At 38.0% G+C, this 23,039-nt stretch overlaps 1 protein-coding gene across 7 annotated transcripts in view; it reads left to right on the forward strand.

Annotated features, from left to right (window-relative positions):
* NLGN1 (neuroligin 1) overlaps positions 1–23,039 on the forward strand; it is a 385,816-nt gene that overhangs the window by 358,461 nt on the left and 4,316 nt on the right. For 4 of the 7 annotated variants that reach the window (XM_018079259.3, XM_018079262.3, XM_018079261.3 and 1 more), the window contains 2 exons: positions 17,139–17,351; positions 22,218–23,007. In XM_018079259.3, coding sequence (XP_017934748.1) covers positions 17,139–17,351; positions 22,218–23,007 — 1,003 coding nt within the window. The remainder of the gene's footprint in view (positions 1–17,138; positions 17,352–22,217; positions 23,008–23,039) is intronic. The other 3 variants (XM_018079260.3, XM_018079263.3, XM_018079265.3) reach the window with 1 other exon arrangement.

Genomic DNA, 23,039 nt, shown 5'->3' on the forward strand with positions numbered 1-23,039 from the left:
AGTGTTGTATTGTGTCTTGCTAATTGATGAGATTGTGGTTTTCTGAGTAATACACAGTGGTCTCTAAAGGGCATTGCAACAGCCCAGCTCCACAGCCCTGTAAGAATTTGTGTGTTTTACGGATAAATCCAGTACATGGAGTCACACATGTGGGATAAACAGGCGGCACAAGGAGGCTTTATCAGCGTTCGGCCCCCAAGGGTTGTGCACAACACAGGAAAATCCAATTAGAGCCACAGGGAGTTTTTTCAATCTCTTAATCGGCATTGCAGCACTGCAGATGGATATTATTGCCCACTACTTAAACTTTATTACTCCATTTTTCTGTCTGTAGCCCTTCACCTCGCCAACCCACCTTGAAGAGACGGCAGGCACAGCCATATAAAACTTTTTACGACCTTGGCATCTGCACTGTTTTGTCGCATGAAAGTACAGTTGTGACAACACAGAGGAACCCAGCCAGGATTTAAGCTGGTTTTACCAGTGCAGTTTGCTCTGCCTCCAGAGCCTCACCTGCCCTTAATGACAGAATATGCAAGACCAACTTGTTTTTGAGGCTAATGCTTTCACAAGAGAAGGCAGGATGATCTAGGATGAGGGAGCAGGTGTTGGCTGCATCCAAGCCCTGGTTTGCATGGAGGCACAGATTCATTGTGTGACCTTGCATTGAGTCACTTGACTTCCAGTGTTTCAGTTGTGCTATAAAATTGACTAAAAGCAGGACTTAAACCAGACTGTGCATCCTGGGTAAATAATAGACTCAGGGAAAACATATAGGAGGAGGGGATTATGCTTTTGTATCTTAAAACACCTTCCCTGACAGAGAAGGTGGGTCTGCTATGGATGAATAATCTGTTAGCATAAATTATTGTTATTTTCAGTGATGGCTTACCAGGTATATGTATCAAAGAGTGATACAGTCTGCTTGATTTTATGGTACATTAACTTTGCCAGAATGCATTTATTATATTTAAAACCTGCTAGGTGCCTGCAGTGGGAACAAAGATTGCGTAATTATTTTTTCTTTAGCTTGTGGGAAAACAAATGCTTTGAATATAAAAGATTCGAGGGGTGAAAAGTTCATTCTGTTCACCCCTCCATCGAGAGAGTGTAGACAAAAGGTAATCTGATTACTAATTTGAAAACAGATGAAAGGAACCAATTTAGTGATGAAATAACTGCTACTTCCATTTCTTCCCTTTGTGTTATTGGAAACAGTAAATAGATTCAACAGTTGAGCTGTGAAGCAAATTTTTCATTATTTTATAATAAGCATCTTCCCCAATCAATTAATGGCTTTGGAATAAATAGCTTCAGGTTTTGATTTTAAAACATATACGTGAGATTTTGTTGCAACAACAATAAACAGCAGGAAATGTACCAATGTGCAGACCCTGTTTTAAATGAGGAATGTAGAGTCTACGAAATTAATGGGAATATCTTCATTAAGTTCACTGTCTTTGCTGCTTCAGAAAACAATAATTTGTTCTGGAAAGCACTGCAAAATCCCCATGGGCAAATTCATAGGAAGGGACAGGTAAGGATTTCCATTTTGGATGGCTTTTCCATAGGGGTGTTGGGTGTGTTCATTCTTCCATCCCACATTTATTATCTGAGCTCTTATCATTTATATGATAATAACAGTACCTCCTTATTTACTGTGGTTTGTGCACTGGCCAATACCTGCTCTGTCTATGTGGGGAAGGGGTGTATGCATGGATACTGTGACATGCAGAAAGCTCTCTGATCTTTATTTGTCAACAATGAAACTCATCAATCCTAATATACATGTATATATTACAAAAAGAGAAAAAAACAAACTCATCACTAAATTTTTAAAGCAGAGAACACATTCCTGGTTTCACAGCTCTTCCTATGCTTTGAAAAGGAGAAGGGATTCACATGATACATATTTAAAATGTAAGAAGCCTGGAACCCCCAAGCAATAGCAAGTTTTTACTGTCCAACTATAGCATTCTTTCACTCAACACTTTTTTTAGCACATAGCACCTTTTTTTTTCATGCTCTGTATCTATTTTGACATAGTTCTGGGAAGAAGGACAAAGGTAGAAGGAAGAATAAACTCTCCTACATGGCCTGTTCCCAACAGCTATCAGGCAGTGATTTACAGTATTAAAGTAAATATTTTTCATAGCAGTATTTGTGTTTAGTCACTTTTAGTGTGAGATATAACACATTGTTGACTATGATGAATACATTCTGGGAAACAATAGCTGGGGCAGTGCACAGCAGTATTTAAAAATGGTTTGGAATGAAGCAGCAAATAAAGAATTAAAAAAGTCTTAAGCGGATTGGGGGGGGGGAAAAGCCAAACAGGTAACTGTTAGATTAGATCCACCTTCATATAGACTGTCATAGATGGAGATTGATTTATTGAGAGCAGGGGAGAGCACAGTATTCCAGCCACTGTAATACTTTTAAGTGATCTTCTATAATGCTGTTAAATAGTCTTCCAAACTTGCAGCAAAGAATTGTAATTTTGAGAAGACACAGTAGAAGTTCTAATTTCTACCCTAGAAGGAAAAATATTGTCTTAAAACTACTGAGACTAATTCTAAATATTTAGGGACTTATTCTACTTATTTCCCAAATCATATGTGATTTTTCCATGGGAATTAACAAAATGATTTGTCATCTTCTTTGAATTTGAACTGATGGATCGTTGAAAAGCAAAACACATGTGGTACATTTTGTTCTGATGGAGAAAACAGTAACGATACACAGAGTGACACTAAATTAAACTGGTAGTCATTGAGCCACTCCCTTTCTACAGTCTATGCAGTCAACCCATCACTGCTGTTTTCAGAAGTTAACAAATGAAAAGAGATGAACTTTCTTTCTTCAGTGACTGTCTCCTGAATAAAGAACAGGAACATAAGTACTTTAACTGTCAAGTGATGTTCTACACCAGTGACTACAAATAGAAAGTTATGCACATGTTATGTTAGAAGCTGGGAAATCATATAAAGATTAATCAAGCCAGCACATCAACTCATTGTATCACACTGATCCTCCACTGAAAACAGCTGGTATTTTGCTAGAAGTACTTTGCCAGAAATGGGACGTGATTCAATATTGCAGTGTCAGAGATGCCTTTGTTAACTGAAGCAATCCTCAGACTCAGCAGAATTAATGTTGAGTATAAATACATTTTCTTACAAATCTTAAGCAGACCAAGAATGCAATCCATTGCAATCAGCAGATGCGTTTTACACTCAGTAACTTCATCAGGATGTTGCTTGAGATTGATGGTAATTACTGATGTGTCATTTGGGGTGTGTTGTCCATTAAAACTCAATTTATTTCATCAGTTAGCACCCAACTTACATTATGTAGTATCTTAAAAGAGCATTCACACTGGAATTGTAAAGGTGGGTATGTGGTTTAAAAAAAAAAAATCTTCAAAATATAATGGCACAATAATTCTCTATTTCACTGCTTAAATCTACCAGATCCTATTTCTGTCCTCACAATTCAGAGCCAGGTTCAACTTCCTCTCACACCACAGCTTTCCTCTATAATCTTGGCATGTCACTCCCCTCTTTGGGCTATCTCCTTGTTCCTATGACTGAGTATTGCTATTATCTAATTATTCAGGATGAGGATAAAAACATAACATACTGTAAACCATCCTGATTCCAAAGTAATTCAAGGCAACACGTAAATGTCATAGAAAAGGAGGAGAGTAATAGACCATTCACATTTTTTTCCTTCAACCTTCTCCCTTATGGAGCAAATCATAACTGAAATCTAAGGAGACTCTGGGACTTGGTCTTGCTCATGTGCCCTGCGGAAATGTCTGGCTTAGAGGACAGAGAGGTGGCAAGTGTTGTGCAAGGAGGTGCAACAGCTCCAGGAGAACACAGTATCCTATAACTGAAGGGTTTTTGAACCTTTTTTTTTCTTTTAAAAATTATGATGCTGCAACAACATCAGCAGAAATCTGCTCTTAGTCTCCTAAGCTGTGAATTGAACTCATTTAATAAACTCTCTTTTAATGCTATTTCACATGTTGATTCATTTCCTTTGCACAAACCTTTTCTACCTCTAACCTTTTCTACCTACTAACAAAATTTAGCCCAGGGCTGTGGTGAGGCTTTAAGCCATTTACAATAATAAAAAACATCTAAAGTCACCTGTTAATACTGTCTGCAATCTTTAATTTCAGGTCAGGCGGCTTTTCGTCCTATGAGTTCATACCTCCTACCTTCAGCCGATGTAAATGAATGAGGTTTACTGGCATAGTCCTGCTTTCCATAGCTAATGATATTTCTTGGACTGGAGTGAAACGTTTTTCCATTGTAAATAACAAAGATAGCACTGTGCTGTCCATGCAAAAAATATTGAATTTAGTGACAAGCTTTGCATATATAACATAATCCCTTGAAGGCCCAAACCCTATGACTTTTCTCCCCTTGAGTGTATCTTCCTATGCAATTAAGGAGGCTGTTTTCAGTTACTTAAGAGAAATAAGTGCAGGAGAATAGAGCCCTAAGAAATGAACATTAGTTATCCCAAAAGGGACCTAGTGAGAATGGAAGCTTAAAAGGGTCTACACAGTTTAATTCATGTACCATCTGTTTTTGGGAAAATTAGCACAGATTAGATTTTCCAACTCATCTGAGGCTAAGAAAGTGCCTTTAGAACCTGTAGTATTTGCTTAAGTATTAAAAACAAATTAGCACCGTTTTACCTACCATGTGAATCCTGTGCATATTAGTTCCCTTTGGAGTAAGCTATAAGAATTGTAGCTGCAAAATAGCAAAGTGTTGTCTCTCAGCAAACCACTCCTTGCCAATGTTTCTTAGCTGCTTTATAGAAGTGCTTGACATTCTTGTCCTCTTCTGAGCACTGTTTTGTTAGACGTGACCATTTTGTACAAATTCATTTCTTCCTCAGGGCTGAGAGTGTGTTCCCTGTGACCTCTGACTGGTGTTCCTCCTCTCAGTTTGGCTGTAAGTGGGTGTTGTAAGCTGAAAGACATCTAATTTAGCCCAAACATGAGTAACTGAAGAATATTACCCTCCTGATAAAAGAATCCTCATACTCAAAACCATGCAATTGTATTATATCAAAGCACTACATTATAATTACAGAATGGCTTTCAAAAAAAAAAAAAATTTAAATTTTAAAATATTTGACAGAAACATGAAGTAACTTAGATTTTGCTGGATTTTTTTCCCCTCACTTTGGTACTTACCAGACTTCTGTGTTCTGAGGGCAAAAAGATGAAACTAGATGAGGCTGTTGTGATACCCTCCAACTATGCAATATTGAATACCTGGCTTCCTGCTGTGGACTGAATATAGGGGCAGTAAATGCAAAGTTAGCATCTTTAACAGTGTATTTACCTCAGCTGGACTCTGGTTTTCTTTCACTCTATTTGTTGCAGAAATCTTTAAATATAGAGCAATCTCAGTTATTGGAAGCTGGATGGCACATGTACACACATTTCTCTTGCCAAAGATTCCCAGGCTCTTACTTCAGCTTTCATTCATCTCACATAATTATATGAAATATCAATTATTTTATACTACCCATGAAATATTACTTAGTTTAGACACTTTGTTGACGCTGTATGGTTGATGCTGTATCTATGAATGTACTTAATAATGTGATGGTTTTGCATATCTCAAAAGATTAATGGACTGGAATTACATCCTTGCTTGGTATGAACTGTCAGATTTTCTTGACATGACTAGAATTAGTTAGATTTAAAAGAGCAATGAGCCTGGTCCATCATTTTCAGATGATGTAGTGGTAATGCATATAATACTCATTATGGAGTAGGATGACAGGATGCAACACCCAACAGAAAACTATAGCTCTGCATTTAGTTGAGGTTGCAATAGGCAACCTTTCAAAGAATTCTCTAATTATAATAAAACAGAGTAAAAAAGTTGCCTTTCAGTGACCAACTAAAGATTTTAGATTGTCATTGCAAACGATACAGGCGTTTTTGTGATGGTACTTTTTTGGTGAGTGAAACTCTATGTACTGAAGCCTGAACGTGCTGATAGCATGAGTCTGTGCGTGCCCACGTGTGTAAAGTATTTGTTCACGGCACCTGTAAATAAAGGCATTGCAGCCTTGCTTTTGTGGTATCAAGGTGCCAGCTGAAAAGTGAAACTCAGAGTACTACGACGTTTGTTCCGGTGCTCCAGAAGCCCACTGTGAGTTAATCGGCGATTTTTCACAGACGACATCTAATCTATAAGTTTAAATTACTTTTCACTCCTATTATGCCTTAATTGAAGTGCACCAATGTGAAACTGCAAGAGATGGAGCTTCAGTAATTCTAGCCTCAATTAAGTTTGTGTGGATTTGAGTCTTTTTTCCTTCCTTTTCCTTGGACTGTGGATGATTCTTTGATACCTTGTGTTTATTTAAACTATTGCTAGAAAAGTTAGAGGATATGTATATGACCAGGTATTCTTTAAGACCACTCCGAAGAGATAGGCAGGAGTTGTGTGTATGATTTATAAATTAATACATGTCTTTTATGTCCTACTGTTTAGCTTAAAAGCTGTACCACCAGCAGCAGCCAAATCCCTCAGGATTCTGCTGGGGAGGAATAGTTTAACAGCAATCATTTTTTGGGTAAATGGCAGTTACCATCTCTATAACAGCTACCCTCATCCCATCCTTGACTTTTCTTCAGCTCCCTGCCTATAAGACACAAAATGTGTGTTGCAGCAGAGTAAAATCATAGTGAAGAAATAAAGCACCTTGCTATATGGAATAGGAAATTCAGACACAGCAGAAAGCAAAAGTCATACTAGGAGAGGCAGGATGCTGTGTAAAAAAAGAACAGGCATATGGTGAGGCAGTTAATTCTTACTTACTTCACATTTTACCAGAACTGATATATATTTACCAGAAAATTAGATTTGATGCCTCTATCTGGGCATATATGCTCTTACAAATGTTTCTGGTGTTCAGCTAATAGCAATGAAAGCAGCATAAGAATCTCACTAGCACAAGCCTGTGGATTAAAATAGTTGTTTGCAACATATTTTTGTTACAGACCTTCCCAAGTTTTCCTTCGTGGCTTAGATGGTCATAAAGTTTGTTTGTGTTTGCTTTTAACTGGTTTGCTCCTCTGAGTGATTTTTGGCCCCTGAGAAGTAGCCCACAGACTTTGAGAGGTCAACAGGTATAAATGGAAAACCTACTATATTTCTTAGCTTTCCCACTGTTGGACATGACTTTTTCTCTGAGTGAGAATATATTCAGCATCTCTGCCATCACAAACACAAAAGGCAGCTGCTGTGATATACACCTTGATGTGCTGTAATTATGATGGTGTTACACTGTGCTGCAATGTGCCTCACTTCACCAGTCAAACTGAAACTGGGTTGCTGCTTTTTCTACTTACTTTTTCTTATAAGAAGTCGTTCTGCTATGCAGGCTAAGATAGCCACACATGCAGTGACTTCAGTAAGACAAATATGCCTCTAGGTAGAAGGGACAGAGCAGAATGTCATCCTCCTGGTCCCTGCAGTACCAGCAGCACAGTGTATTGCAGCAGGGAAGCAGGTGTGGGTGTGATGCCACAGGTAGGTCAAGGAGTTATTCAGCCACAGAGCATCTGGAGAGAGCGTGGCAGGTTGTTATCACCGGGGTAAAAATACTGCCAGGTATTCCCAAGAATTTGTCAAGTGATAAATTGATGGTGTGCCCCAAGAGCATTTCAAAGAGCACAGTGGACACAGATATAAATCCACATGAATAACAGAACTGCAAGAATAATGTTGATGCTGATTAAATAAGATTAAGCTTTGCAAAAGGAGAAGGGGATAGGAAAGGCAGAGGAAGAGAGAAAGAAGGAGGATAGAAAAGGTTCATTTCTCAGGTTTTCTCAAAACTTATTTAAATTCCCAGTGCATTTAAAGGGTCTGTCTGCACTGAGCAGGCTACAGAAGTCAGATCTGGATTATTTAAGTCTCATGTATTGTTTAACTCATGCATTCAAAAGCAAGACAGCATTTTGTGATGATCTGGTCTGACCTCTACCTGTACTCCACTGTTCATAAAACTTTCCTGAATTGAATCTTGTCTGAACAGTGACATATTCAGAAGGCCTCCAATACTGATTTGAGAATGCAAGTGATGACATACTGAATGGAGTCCTTCGTAAATTGGTCCAATGGTTAATCTTTCTATTTATTTTCAAATAAGGAGATTTGAGTTCACAGTAAATTAGCACCATAATTTTTGTGTTCTGATTGAAAGATTGCACTTCCAAACAGCCGCTAGGCTTCTAACCAGTGATTTGCATATGCAGTTTTACGTGAAGATTTCTAACTTCCCTTTCATCAGCTCATAGAATATATATTAGCATTGATTGGACCCTCATTGCAAATCTCAACACTGGAAAGAAGTATCAAAAATTATGGTGCTGTCCCTCTCAATGGAATTCTTAATTAGGATTTATTTTTTTTTTTTATTTCTAAAGTATGAATTTTCCCTTCTAGTGAAATTAAGCCCATCCTTTCTCTCATTTACATACATAGTCAAAATTCTGAAAAACTGTGTGGTATTACTGAAAACATGCACTAATGCACAGCCAGAGTGACCATTATAAATCAAAGAGGATTTCCAGGTCTGAGTTAGAAAAAGTGTTCTCTGGCATGTAATAATCAATTGAAATATGCTTTTGAAAGCTGAATCTGAACTCCATGTAGTTCTAAGTAGCTGCACATATTACACAGCTTATTATATAGCAAAAATTTCTCAAAATACATTGGGTAGGAAGACCTTCAAGCCCCATCTGGACTATCTTCAGATAATGATTTTGCCAAAATCTGGAATGAAAAGGGAAAGCAGAACTTTATAGGGTCAGTTTTGATCTTTAAAGCCTTGCACATTGAGAGCATTGATATTCATTAACTCCTCACTATAACATCTTTTCCAAGTTTGTCGCTGCTGCCTTTGATTGTATCGTCTAAAGTCAAAAGTTCTGGGATATTGCATGAAAGTGCAGCATATCTCAGTGCCTGTTTTCTGAGCTTGCTACTGAAAATGGGGATGTTGAGAGACCGTAGTAAGGGACAGATATTTGGTGCAATGTGCTGTGGGCTGCTTGATTTTGCATACTGCTCTGCTTGAAGGAGGTAGGACTGGAACAGCTGTGCACTCAATCCTAGTGAAGACAAAAATCTCTCCCTTGGGACGTCGCTTTCTTCTGCCAAGTGGGAGAGTCAAGTGTTGGATTTGGATGTGGACTTTTCTGTTCTCTCCTGCAGTCTTTCCTTATTATTTGGGCTTTGGTTGAGTATTTTGAAAGGATCAGACTGCGATTGATTTTTATTATTCCACACATTATCCTGTAAGATTTTGTTTTGCCCTTGCTGTCTTTTAGAAACAATGTTATTTATATTTTTGTTCAAGTTCTCAGACGGTGGTTCACAAGAGAATTGCTAGTGTAGTACTCAGTAATAAAATGTTCATTTTCTATGAAAATTTTGTATGCAACTTAAAAACGCTTTAAACTAAAACTTGAGCTGCCCTAGAGCATGACTCAGCCATGTACTAACAACTGTGATTTTTACCTTGTGGAAGGCATTTAAGCAGATGTTCTCTGCTGGCAGCAGAATTGCTTGTTTTTTAAAAGATGAGACTAGTCATAGATATCTGCTATTTTCTATAACAAACTCCATGTTTTTTTTTCCGGTGTTTTTTTTAAAGAAGAAGAGGAGACATTCAAATCAAAGGGACTCCAGCTGCCTTTTGTGTCCACCCATGCCATAATGTCATTCATCAGTCCTTAAGGCTCACTTCTGCTTTCTGAAATGTGTCAGCTCATATCACTTAAAATCTTGTAGGATTAGTATCTGCAGCTGTATTTCTGAAACTCGACTTGCCCCTCCTTTTCTTTTTTTCCTTTTACAGCGTATCAAGAAATCAGTATTAAAGATCACGTCTAGTGGACTAACCCTATTGCTTATAGAGCTCTCAAAGTATCTCTGAGATTGTTATCAGACTTTCATTTGACTTCAGTAAAGATCATCTATAATAAGTTACTGTAGAGCTGATCTCCCTGGTGATCATCTGGGACTAGCTGTGTTGTACTTAGAGCAAGGGGCTGGCAAGCAGAGGGCAGCTGGAGCCCCTTTTATCCATGCTCCCCATGTTGAAACCTACCCCACACCACAACCCTGTGTGTAGGTATGGGATTGGCACAAGGACAGGACTGACACATCATTATGTTGCATAGAGAAAATACCCAAACTTTGAGAGCCTGCCCGCAACTGTCCCAATGTGACAGAAAAAGCACGGTGGGAAATAACCACTGACCATGTGAAGAAGAGACAAATCTAGATTTTCAAAGCACTCTCAGACTTTCATCATCTCTTTAATGAAACTTTAAAGGCAAATAGAGTCACTCTCTTCTCTCAGCCTTCAAAAATTGCTAGAAATTATAATCTCAGACTGTTTCAGCATCTGCAGCATACTCGGAATTATAGAATCATAGAATGGTTTGTGTTGGGAGGGACCTTAAAGATCATCTAGTCCAAACCCCCTGCAATGAGCAGGGACACCTTCCACTAGATCAGGTTGCTCCAAGTCCCATCCAACCTGGCCTTGAACACTTCCAGAAATGGGGCATCCTCAGCTTCTCTGGGCAACTTGTGCCAGGGCCTCACCACCCTCACAGAAAATAATTTCTTCAGATATCTAGTCTAAATTTCCCCTCTTTCAGTTTGAACCCATTACTCCTTGTTCTATCTCTACAGTTCCTGATGAAGAGTCCCTCTCTGCCTTCCCTATAGGCCCCTTCAGATACTGGAAGGGTTCTATGAGGTCTCCATGTAACCTACTTTTTTCTAGGCTGAACAGCCCCAACTTGCCAAGAATATCACAGTAAATTTCAGAAATTTCTTTCCTTCTGTAATAGCTGAAGATTATCTTTCCAGGATAGTAAAAAAATCTAGCTTCATCCAGATCTTTTTTTGTCATTTAAAGGACTTTGATGTATCAAAGCCTGTGAAAGAGAACCTGTGTTTTGGAGAGAGCCTGAGGGTTAGCCTGCTTTGGGCTGCATCACAACCAGTGAAGTCATGCCAAAATATCTCTGGCAGTGGAATGAAGTGCTCTGGTGTGGGACACTCCACTTTTTTGCAGTCTGCCTCTACACTGGAAATTTGCTGTAATGCTTTAGTGCTGGCAAGTGACAGATGCCAGACTGAAACAGCTGTAAGGGACTTCTGTACCTTGCAGTGTTCAGTTGGTTTAGTCTCTCACAGGAGAAGAAAATAGGTGAAAGGCAAGGAAGTGAAAACTTCTGTTGTTTCAAAGAGCCACAGGAAAGACCAGTCCTTTGGTAGGCTCCAGCCACTTCATTAATATTAATTCAAAGGATTTAGTACCCTGCAAGTGTTAAAAATTCCAACAGTAGAAGACCGATGTTAAAAAAGCACATCGGAGTTTATACACGATCACACACTTTTTTCCAGGCATACTTTCAAAATGCCAAAGGATACAGTGACAAGTTTGTGTATTTACTGGTTCAATTCTGTAAATTGTTTACTTTGATGAAATAGTTGGGAATTTCTAAAGGCTGTCTGCTGAGGCAGCAGCACTGACCAGGGAAGTCACCATCCCTGGAGGGATTTAAAGGGTGGCACCTGGGGACACGGTTTAGTGGTGGGCTTGGCAGCACTGGGTTAATGGTCTGAAAGGTCTTTTCCAACCTAAATGATTCTATGATTCTGTGATTCTATGATCTCAAACATCCAGGAAAGAGTGCATAATGATGTAGCATGATACTATGCATATCTCATGGAGTTAAGCTAAAATCTTGCACTTCTGAAATCATTAATCTTATTACTAATATGTATGTGGCAGAGAGCTACAGGAACAGACAAGAACTTTGCTAATGTTGCAATCACTTTTCTGTATATTAAATGAATTTCATACGAAACTCCTGCTTGAGCAGCATTTTCAGAAGACTTGCTTATCTGATTCTCAAGCAGAGGTACATTGCAGATGTCTAGAGAGCAATATTTTTCATGCACTGAATAGTTCATATTCTCCTACATCTTTCTTATAGGAGTTCCTAGCCCTTTTAGTCACCTTACCCCTTATCCATGACTAAAATATGCCATTAATATTAGGAAGTGCTGGTCAGCAAAGCGAGGAGCAGGATCCTCTGCTTCATGAATATCACATATACATTAATGTTCACAGTGCTGCTCATACAATTCCTTCAGGTTAGTTAGCTGATGTGAATTCTACAGAGATGGCTAAGATGAAAACAAATGTGCTCTTTAAGTTTAACCATCTCTCTTAAAAATTGCTTATCTTGCTCCCATTCCTATCCGAGTAGGTATAGTTTAAAGGGCAGCAGAAAATTTCTGTACGTGGCAATTACCATTCAGTAGCAATAGACAATGTCAAACTAAAGTCCAAAGCAAGGAACTTGTGATTCAGAGAGAACACAAATTCTTCCCTCAAAATATGTCCTGTATTCTTCCAGTATGCACTGGTGCATTTATACCTGTGCAACTTAACATTTTCTTTTAACAAAATAAAAGATGGTATTTGATCGCACAGGGAATTGTAACTGGAAACCCCGTTATTATAACACGTGCCTAAGCAGGTGGGTAATATTAAAGTCTCAAGTGTTACTGCTTTCAGAGACATAGCACTTTGAAAAACCCATTTAAGCATGTCAGACCAGTCTTTATACACTCTTATTTTTAAAGTAACATTCGTTGCTGTGCATCTTCTCACAAGCAGATATTTTATTTGTCCAACAAGATGTTCTGCCCCTTACATTAGGAAAAATTCTGTCTTGGCCTTCCCTTCTGCATTAATTTGAATATTCAAATTAGGCCAGAGCTTAAAGTAACTCAAACTGGTAAGGTTTTCAACTAAATATTTTAAGTTTCCCAAGTCCATTATTTTATTTACTCTTCAAAAATGCTGGAATCATATTAGAAAAAGATTTATTTGAATGGCAAGCAGAAATCATTACCCAGACAGATAAGCCTATAAAGCATTAAAATTTATCTTAATAAAAAATACAGGACCTAGTTGTGGCACTCTCTGCATATTTGTCTAACAGACATGTAACAGAGAAATAGTCCAAATGGGCTTAATAAATCTCTTTCTTAAACTCACAAAAGACCACATCCTCACTTCCATAATTCTATTAGAGTCTACTCCTCTGGAGGAGATAAAAGAAGAGATAACCTCTCCATTCAGAATATAAAATAGCAATTGTTCAGCTGACGAATGGAATATTTCCAGTAGAAGGACTTAATTATGGAACAAAATTAGCTCAATTTGACCTTTTTAGAGAATAATGCAAAACTAAGTTTTTTTGAGACTGTCTTCCTGGAATAACTAAAATAAGGAATAATTTACTTCCCTTTTTTTACAAGGCCAAAAGGTGGCAGAAAATGATAGCAGTGTTCTTGGTGAGATGACAATCCAAGGATAATAATAAGACAGTATTTGCAGAAAGAGATAATATATTTTAATAGACTAGCTGATGCAGTTTAAAAACAGAGGATCTTTCAGACACACAAGCCCTTTTCAGTGAGAGCAGGTTCCCCTCTGTGACTCAAAATTGGGAGCTTAATAACTAGATAGTGTGATGATTGTGTCATAGGAATGCATGGAAATGCATGGTATCTATATTAATTACATCCTAAAAGCTCCTCTTGGGATAAAGACATAGCATATTGTTCCAATCTCCATTTTATCTAAGTGATAAATAGGGATAAGTACCTGTACCCACAGACTGACAGGCTGGATCCAATGCTGTGTGTCAAAGCATTTCTCTACAGGTGTTTAGCTCGATGAGTTTATGTGTATTGAGGCACTCCTCACGAGCTAAAAAAACCCCCCCACCACAAACTGGAAAGAAAAACCTCATCTGTTTTATCAGTCCTATGTCTGATTTCATGACATTCTGAATTCTCCTAAGCCATGCTGATACCACTGCATACAGGAAAAAAGGCATGAACAGGTGGTGATATTAACAGGCTTCTTATGGTTCAGAAAAATGAGATAGAAATGTTTCATGTCATGAAAGTCAACATCAATCATCATCCATCTTGTGCAGATATGGAAGTCAGCCAATGTGGTTCTTGCTGAGGAGGCGTGAGATATTTCTTTTGCATCAGAGCTGTTGCTCTGGACACAAGTCATAATTTGTTTAATATAGATGAATGAGGAGAATATTACTAATACTGCCATTTTTATTTTTTTTTAACTAAACTGAAAGCTCCCCCTCCTGGCACATTCCCTGAACTGAATGCACGGTTCCTTATGTCTACTTTTAGCAACAAGACTTTTCACAAAGATTCTTTAAAAGTAGTATATTTATAGTTTTCCAAGGATTTCACATTTCTCTATCCAGCTTCGGGGCTTGATGTGAACTCATTTAACACCAGGGGATTGCTCTAAGGCTTTATAATTAATTTTAATCTGTTGCTTTTCCAGGCAAAGACTTACTTGATTTCTACTCTGCTGCGTATTATAGAGAGTAAAGAAAACAACTTTTTCAGAAAGTTTGAATGTTTACATTTGTGTTCCTTCAGGGCAATTGCTCTATCTAATCTATAACCCACCATTTATTTTCCTAATAAATGCCTTGGAATCATTTTGAGAAATCTACAGGATCTCTTTGAACCAATACTGCAGCTGTGATGAGAGCAGATCCTGACCAGGCTGAGGGAATCTGCAAGCCAGGGAAATGGAAAAAAGCAAAGAGGGACACGTTTGTGTCACAATTTTGGTAACTTCTGTAACCACTCTCATCTCATTTCCGCCTGTGTTTCAAGGACCACTAGTGCCAATCATTCCTGTAATCCCTTAAATCAGTGCAGTCACTTATGTGCTGAATATGATAAACTGATTTGTCACTGATTTTCCAAGGTCCTATATTTATGCAAAGAAAGGGGAAGACTCTCCCAACATATGTAGGCACAGGATTCTGTAGTTCCTATCAATTCCTACATTTTAATTTTCTTACAGTCCCTGGTACCATTCCTCAATTCCAAGCAGGCTGACAAAGGCAGTGACACTGGTTAGGGAGCTTTCACTAGGTTTGCTATCATGTTCAAAGGCCTCATCTCTCTGTGTCCTTAAAAATTGTTCATGGGGGACAACATTTTACTGGAGCATGAAGAGAAGAATGAATACTTCTGGAAGGATTGTATGGGGGCCATGCTTTCACAGAGGCACTCACACCAACCCTCTGGCCACAGAGGAAAATAAAGAAGAGTGAAACAGAGTAAAATGACATCATAATAATCTCAACTCTGTGCTGAGCTGTAATAGTAAAATAAGAATGAATGAATTAGTTATAATTATTACTTCTTTTCTGGGCCTTCCCTGAATATCAAGGTGGTAGCAATGGTAGCAATGCTACTTTGCTTTATATGCAGTTAGGTAGTAAATATAGCAGGTTTTAGTTGTAGAATAGTGGTTATTTTAAAGTCTAGTACAGAGTAACAATTTACTATGGCTACAGTGAATGAAGTATGTCCATTAGACTTGGTACATTAGGTCTGGAAGCAGGAGAATTGCTGGCCTGGCACCCTATGCCACTTTACTGTTCCCTCTCCATGATAGCATCAGGATTGACCTACACAAGAAAAGCTTCTTGCCCTAAATGGAGCAGAGCTCAACTACTGAGGCAGCAAGGCCAATTAGCTTTCAGTTCAGCTTACAGCAGAGAAGGGCTGTTAGTATAAATGTCTACACATAGGACAGAATAGCAAATGCAAACTTTGAAGTCAAATCAGAGTAATAAAGTAACAAATGACATGTTCATTATATCCATGAATATAGGTATACACATGCACCTATTTGTATTCTTCTTAAATCCTTGTTTTATAGATGTATGTGCACACGTGTCTTGTTAGAAATGTCTCAAAAGCTCCTTTTATTGTCATAATGAAACAGTAGGACTCCTTTGAGAGCTATTTGTCTGCAAAACTACTGTAAACTTCTTTTGAGTAGGCTGTCTGCACTCAAGAGAGTTAAATCAGTAGAACTTTGACGAGATTAGAAGACTCACTGATATCTAATTAATGTGGAAATAATTGTTGTAATGGTTGCATTTCTCTACAAAGCATGTACCGAAAAACAGTTACATGATTTAGGGAGCACTAAATCAGTTTGATATGCAAATGAAGGTACGGACTACTTCATAATGCTGGTATTATTTAAACATTTGTTTATTAAACTGAGAAAATTGGAAATGCCAACAAATGGGATCCAAAAGCAATGTCTCTTATCAACAGAGACTTTCTTCAAAGTTTTTACTGTACTCCTTTTGGAGTCAGTAGGCTCTAATGACAAGAGTAACAGCAATACTAAATGTGAGGGTACTGCTGGGAGTAAAGTGTGAAAGTTGTTCCTGCACCTCACATATTTCACAGCTTTTTCTCCACTAGGAATAAAAGGGAGCAATTGTAGTGCTCTCCAGATTATCCCTGAGCTCCTATCTTTTTGCTGTTAAGGGGTCATGGAAACAACTTAAATTGTCTTTATCCACTTAATGTAGATTCAATTAACTCAGGTTAATGACTGTGGGATGGAGCTCAGGGAGTTGAGAGCTGCTCTCATTGTTCAACTCGTCCTGTGACACAAGCTGCATTTTTGGGTGGAGAAAAAAGCAAAAGGTGATATGTTGCCCAGATATGACCAAACAGAGTCTACAGGGAATCATTGACTCTCAGGCCATGTGCAAAGCTCATGGCTGCATCCAAGTGCAGAAGTGCAACACAGAGTTGACCAAATCCCATACAAAACAACTGCATCTTATCTGTTTGCTAACCTTTGCTCTTAACCTTAGTACAATCAACACAAAGTCTTTGGGATTAATATGTTGTAACCTGTTAAGATTCAGATGAGTATTTTGCCTGGGATCTTCATCTTCCCTGTATTAATATATCATGGCCAAAAGAGTGCCTACAGAATAATTTGGCTTCAGAAACAGTGTAAAATTGCAGATTTTTCCCAGGTAATATGGCAAATTATGTAGTTCCGTGATATTTAACAGCATATACTTTTGAAATCTTACTTGGAAGACTTAAACAGGATTACTCAGAAGAGCCCTCACTAACCCTTTCTATTTTCATTTCCATTCACAGGATTTCTGAGCACCGGGGACCAAGCGGCAAAAGGAAACTATGGCCTCCTTGATCTAATTCAAGCTTTGCGATGGACTAGTGAAAATATTGGGTTCTTTGGTGGTGACCCACTAAGAATAACTGTTTTTGGATCTGGTGCAGGCGGTTCATGCGTCAATCTGTTGACTTTATCCCATTATTCTGAAGGTAACCGTTGGAGCAATTCAACCAAAGGTATTATGCAGGTTGCAAATTTTGACAATTTTGGTGTCTGCATGCCACCACCATTAGTACTATGTGATGTTCTGTATATTCTCTTTGTTCCTATGAACTGTTGAGTTCAGCTCAATATTAAGAAAACTTTTTATAGGCTGTACAAGCCTCCTTCTCCCTCAGCTCTTCTGTGCATGTTTAAATTTTGGGTCACTTTCTTCTTTTTCCTATGGAGCCTTGTAGAAACACTTTATAGCAGACTTTTGAACAGCATTTTCTTGGTGCATCGTTTTTGTCTCTTTTCTTTCCTACCTAAGGGTGTCCTTTTTGGAAAACCAGTCAGTCATGCTCACGGTAGATGAGGTCGTCTTTATTCAGACAGTTGTGAAAGGCGTGTTTAGTTTCTCCTGAGGAGCAGAATTTAAAGAAAAATAAAATGACACAGTTTCTCTTTTCAGGCTAACAGTTGCAATGCTTAAAACTATTATTTTGTGTGAAGGAAACAAGTACCTAGTTCAGAAATCTTTTGTCTGAAACTGCATGAACTTCACTTGCTGTCATCTAATAAAAGAATGGTTGAATGTTTTGCATGCATGATCCAAAATTGTCAAAGCATCCAAGTTGCAAATGGATTTTCTTCTATATGTTTTTTCCTATTCCATAACTAACACCTTTTCTCTCTAGTCGAGGCAGACAGCAGGAAATTAAAAACATGCTGTTTGAGGCACCCAATTTTTTTTTCTATGATTTTTGCACCACAGTTTCACACAGTTTCTCTCATTTGCATGGCTCTTGCTTATTGATCACATTACTTTTGTCTCACTGTTTTCACGTATTTTTATCTGTATTGTTTAGTTTTACCAGGGACATCACACTGTGCCCTGTGCATATAATCCTCCCCTAATTTCTATTGCTGTATCTCCATGGGGGACTAATTGGCCAGTCATAAAAACGTAATTCCACTGACATTAAAAGAGCTGCATTTACCCAACGTCATGGTGCAGATCTCACTGAGGTCAATAGAAGTGACAGCTTCTTTAGATCATGCCATTACACTATTTTAAATGAGAGAAAAAAGATATGTTTTACAAGAAAAGTCAAGTGGAAAATAAGACTGTGGTCTGAATTTTAATCTATTTCCACAATTTGATTTTGAAAATAATCTTTTCTTTTTTTTTGTTCCATAACTACCTGCACTTAAACAGAAGATATTTATAAGCTGACCTATAAGAACAAGATGTAAGCATTACTTCATCGCAGGGTAACGGGAGGGTCACACTGCACCATCTTCTTTTATCGGAACCCTCAAAAAACAACTTTGTTATCAAGGGTTTCAGTTCAGGTGGATTGAGGAGACCTGGTTTATCCTCCCCTAAATCTTACATTGTGATAATATTGATTCTCTTGACATAACATGGCATTAATGAGAAATCCCATATTTACAGTATCTGGACAGTCATGTGTTGCCTCTTATAATCAGATGTTACCATGTCATGTGGCAACACATGGCCAGAATTCTGACAGAATTTGTCTGGGGAAACTGATGCAGCAAATTGTCAACATAGCAGAGCTATGGGACGGGAACTGAAGTTAGTAAATTTTTGAGAATTTCTTTTATGAGAAAGCGAACTCATGCTTTTTTCTAATTTGGATTAAACAGAACAATGTGCCATAGCCCCAAGTATGTTATGTTTCTTTCAGAGGTGGTTAGACCTGCCATGAAAAAAAAAATTGGTCACATTCAAATAAGAAAAATTATTTCAAGTTTTTAAACATTTTCCAATATTTTAACATTTCCAAACCCCTTTTATTTCATGTTATTTTGTTTCACATTCACATTTGAAAGCTGGAGAAGGACTTTTTACAAGGGGACAAGTAGTGAATGGCTTCACACTGACTGAGGGCAGATTTAGATCAGATATTAGGGAAAAAATTCTTCCCTGTGAGGGTGGTGAGGCCTTGGCACAGGCTGGATAGAGAAGCTGTGGCTGCCCCATCCCTGGAAGTGTTCAAGGCCAGCTTGAACAGGGCTTGGAGCAACCTGGGATAGTGGAAGGTGTCCCTGCCTAGGGCAGGGAGTTGGAACAAGAAGATCTTTAAGGTCCTCTCCAACCCAAACCATTCTATGATTCTATGATTATCAACCAGTCTCTTTGATAATCTGTAAATTTGGGTGCTCTCTTTTCTCCTGTCATTTCCCTTTGAAAGATTCCCTTGGCAGCTGAGATGAGGATTTCAGCCTATTTCAAGATGGTGCTGTTTGTTAGCCACCCACCTGCAAGTGGGCAGAAAGAACAGCAGCCATCTTCGGAAAGTGCTCTGAAAATATAGATGGATATATGCAAATTATTTATTATTTACTTTGGTGATGCTTTGAATAGGAGTCACAAAGTGCTATGGTCCATTGAGCATTTAAATCTTCTTTCCATCAGTCTGAAGCCCATAAGAGATAATAACCATACACATTATCAGATAAAAATGTAGTTTTCCATCCTGTGAGGTACAAATTTCTTCCAGGAATTATGTCACAGAATGAAAATAATTTTTCATAACATTGTCCATTTTTACCAACATGGTTTGAGTGGAGGAATATTTCTCTAAGCATTCTTCAGCAAAAGGAGGGATGTTTAGTTTCCCTTCCTCAGAAAGCTTTATGGCCAGAGGTCTTGACCACTTTTTAATCCTGCATTTGATGTTTATGTAGCACTTAGCAAGCCATAGTGTTTATATCAGCATTTTCTTACACTTAGCTTACACTTTCTGTCCTTGTTCAGGCATATTTAATAAAGCAATAAAAATAGATTTACAAAAGATGCAAAAAACTCCCACACATTATGGAGTATCATGAAATACATATTTTTTTAAAATTCAGCTTTGTCACTTTGTTATATTTATTACAATGCCTGGATCCTCTGTGGTAATTCCACTGACTTTGAGCTGATTTATGCTAGCTCAATATCTGACCTTATAAACATGCAAATATATTTTTAGCTGTTTTATAGCTCAAGTTCATTCTTATTTTTACTCATATCATACTAGGAAATAATATCTCGGATATAACTTCTCATAAATTTAAGGAGAGGCTGGAGTTTACATATTTCAGTCTCTACACCTATCTTATTTTAAGACTTTTGGATTTGGATCTAATACAATCTAGAATGATTTTAAAATTCCTCAGAAGCTTGTAAAATGTTTCCTGCCAGCAACAGATTCCAACTAACTTGTGAGTGCACAGGGTCTGATGCTGCAGTAGAGGCTGTGAAAGTATGTCTCTGATTGGATTTAGAGGCTATGGAAGTTTTCTATCAACAGAAATATGTTACTTATCAAAGTAAAAGCCATCCTGTGCATTATTGGAATACATTTCTGAAGTAAGCTGAGCACCTTCACTCCACTTCATTTAGTGGGAGTATCCAGCTATTCGTCAAACATTGGAACAAAGATGCATTCTTAGGAAAATTAAGTGAGTGGAGCCAGATGTCACTTCCAGTCATCAAGTAACTCTCCCAGAGTCAGTGGAATGATTCCAGGTGTCTATCAGGATAAGTCAAACAAAATTCTGACCCATATATCTTAAATCAGCATAGAATGCTATAGCCATTTTTTATTATCCACAGTGAACTATAGGAGGCAGGGTCCAGTATAAAATATTTTCCAGTAATTTGTGCAAAATATGTACTCCCGAAATTAACTTTAATGAAAATAAATAACAAAAAACCAAACCAAACCAGCCAAACTCACAAATAAACAAAAAACCCAGAATAGGTCACAGTTACCTAAATATAGCCTAAGTTTCTGAGTGTTATTTTGCACAAGGTTCAGACTCATAATCTCAGACCAAATTACCCTCCCCAAATGGAGCTGGAAAAGTCCAAGCCCCAACACAAAGAGAACACAAGAAGTGTGAACAGTAAGGATGGAGTTTTGATTGCATTAAATCCAATAGCAAAAAAATTAGATTGATTCATTGACTATCAGGGCTGAGGCTCTCATCCATGATATGTTTTAAAAATGCTTACAGAAGGGAGAAGAAAAAAAAGTAAATGTCAATTTCAATATATTTTGTTATTTCTGTGGGTAGAATTCCTGGTCCAGAGTGCTAGTTAAACTAGCATAAATTCAAATTAATTGCACTGAAGTCTTTGGGATTTACTGCAAGTTTATATGCAGTGCTGGATCATTCTCTCTCCTCTAAAAGAATACATGAACATATGGTTAAATCTCTGAATTACAAAGCTAAATAGTGTAAAATATATCATTTCCCTTTTTATGTAAGTGTGATCAATATAAACCTGCATTTAAAAAGCTCCTTACAAGAAAGGATTTTGACTTAGACACTTATAAATTTAATAGCTGCCTAGTACCTTCTCATCTGTTGCTCCAGAATATAAACTTTTGAAATTATAGACAATTCAAAAGCACCTCTCAAACCAGGTTTAATCCCAAACAAAACATAAAGAAGTGTATTAGGTTTATTTAACACATTGTTGTATGCATGCAACTTCAACCCATTTCACAGACTTGTTGGCTTTTCCTCCAACCTATAAACTGCTTTAATTTTAGGGATTTCTTTCAAGCTGTTAGTATTATCCTACATAAGGTAATGTAGGATAACTTCTTTTTTTCTGCCTGAGTTTCTTTCAAAAATCTGTTCCTCAGCTGGACTATACTGAGGTAGAATCATTTGCTTCAGCACACATTGCATTTATTTTGTGCACATTACCTGTAGGTACAACAGAAGTCAGATCCCTTGTATTTAAGTACTATTAAGATTCAGGTGTCTCTCCTGTTGAAGTTTTCTGTTGTTTCAAAGAACTCCTTTGAATCTTTCAAGTCTGTAGCTGTTTCAAGGTCACTTCAGTAGTTTTCAAATATTTCTCCCCACAGGACTTTTTCAAAGAGCAATAGCTCAAAGTGGAACAGCTCTCTCCAGCTGGGCAGTTAGTTTTCAGCCTGCAAAATATGCCAGGATGTTGGCTACAAAAGTCGGTTGCAACATGTCAGACACTGTAGAACTGGTAGAATGTCTACAGAAGAAGCCTTATAGAGAACTTGTCGACCAGGACATTCAACCAGCAAGATACCACATAGCCTTCGGACCGGTCATTGATGGCGACGTGATACCAGATGATCCTCAGATACTGATGGAACAAGGAGAATTCCTCAACTATGACATCATGTTGGGAGTTAACCAAGGGGAAGGGTTAAAATTTGTTGAAAACATCGTGGACAGTGAAGATGGCATATCGGCTAGTGATTTTGACTTTGCAGTTTCTAACTTTGTCGATAACTTGTACGGATACCCGGAAGGCAAAGATATATTGAGGGAAACTATTAAATTTATGTACACGGACTGGGCAGATCGACACAATCCTGAGACCAGAAGGAAAACACTGCTGGCTTTGTTTACTGATCACCAGTGGGTTGCACCAGCAGTGGCCACAGCAGATCTTCACTCGAATTTTGGATCGCCTACATACTTCTATGCCTTCTACCATCATTGCCAGACAGATCAGGTACCTGCATGGGCAGATGCAGCCCATGGAGATGAGGTTCCTTACGTACTAGGAATCCCCATGATTGGTCCTACTGAATTATTTCCTTGCAATTTCTCCAAAAATGACGTCATGCTAAGCGCGGTGGTGATGACGTACTGGACAAACTTTGCAAAGACTGGGTGAGTACCAGATAATGAATGGTCTCGTGTGC

Source organism: Manacus vitellinus, unplaced genomic scaffold (assembly GCF_001715985.3).
Source record: "Manacus vitellinus isolate BGI_N305 unplaced genomic scaffold, ASM171598v3 scaffold_45_pilon, whole genome shotgun sequence".
NCBI lineage: Eukaryota > Metazoa > Chordata > Aves > Passeriformes > Pipridae > Manacus > Manacus vitellinus.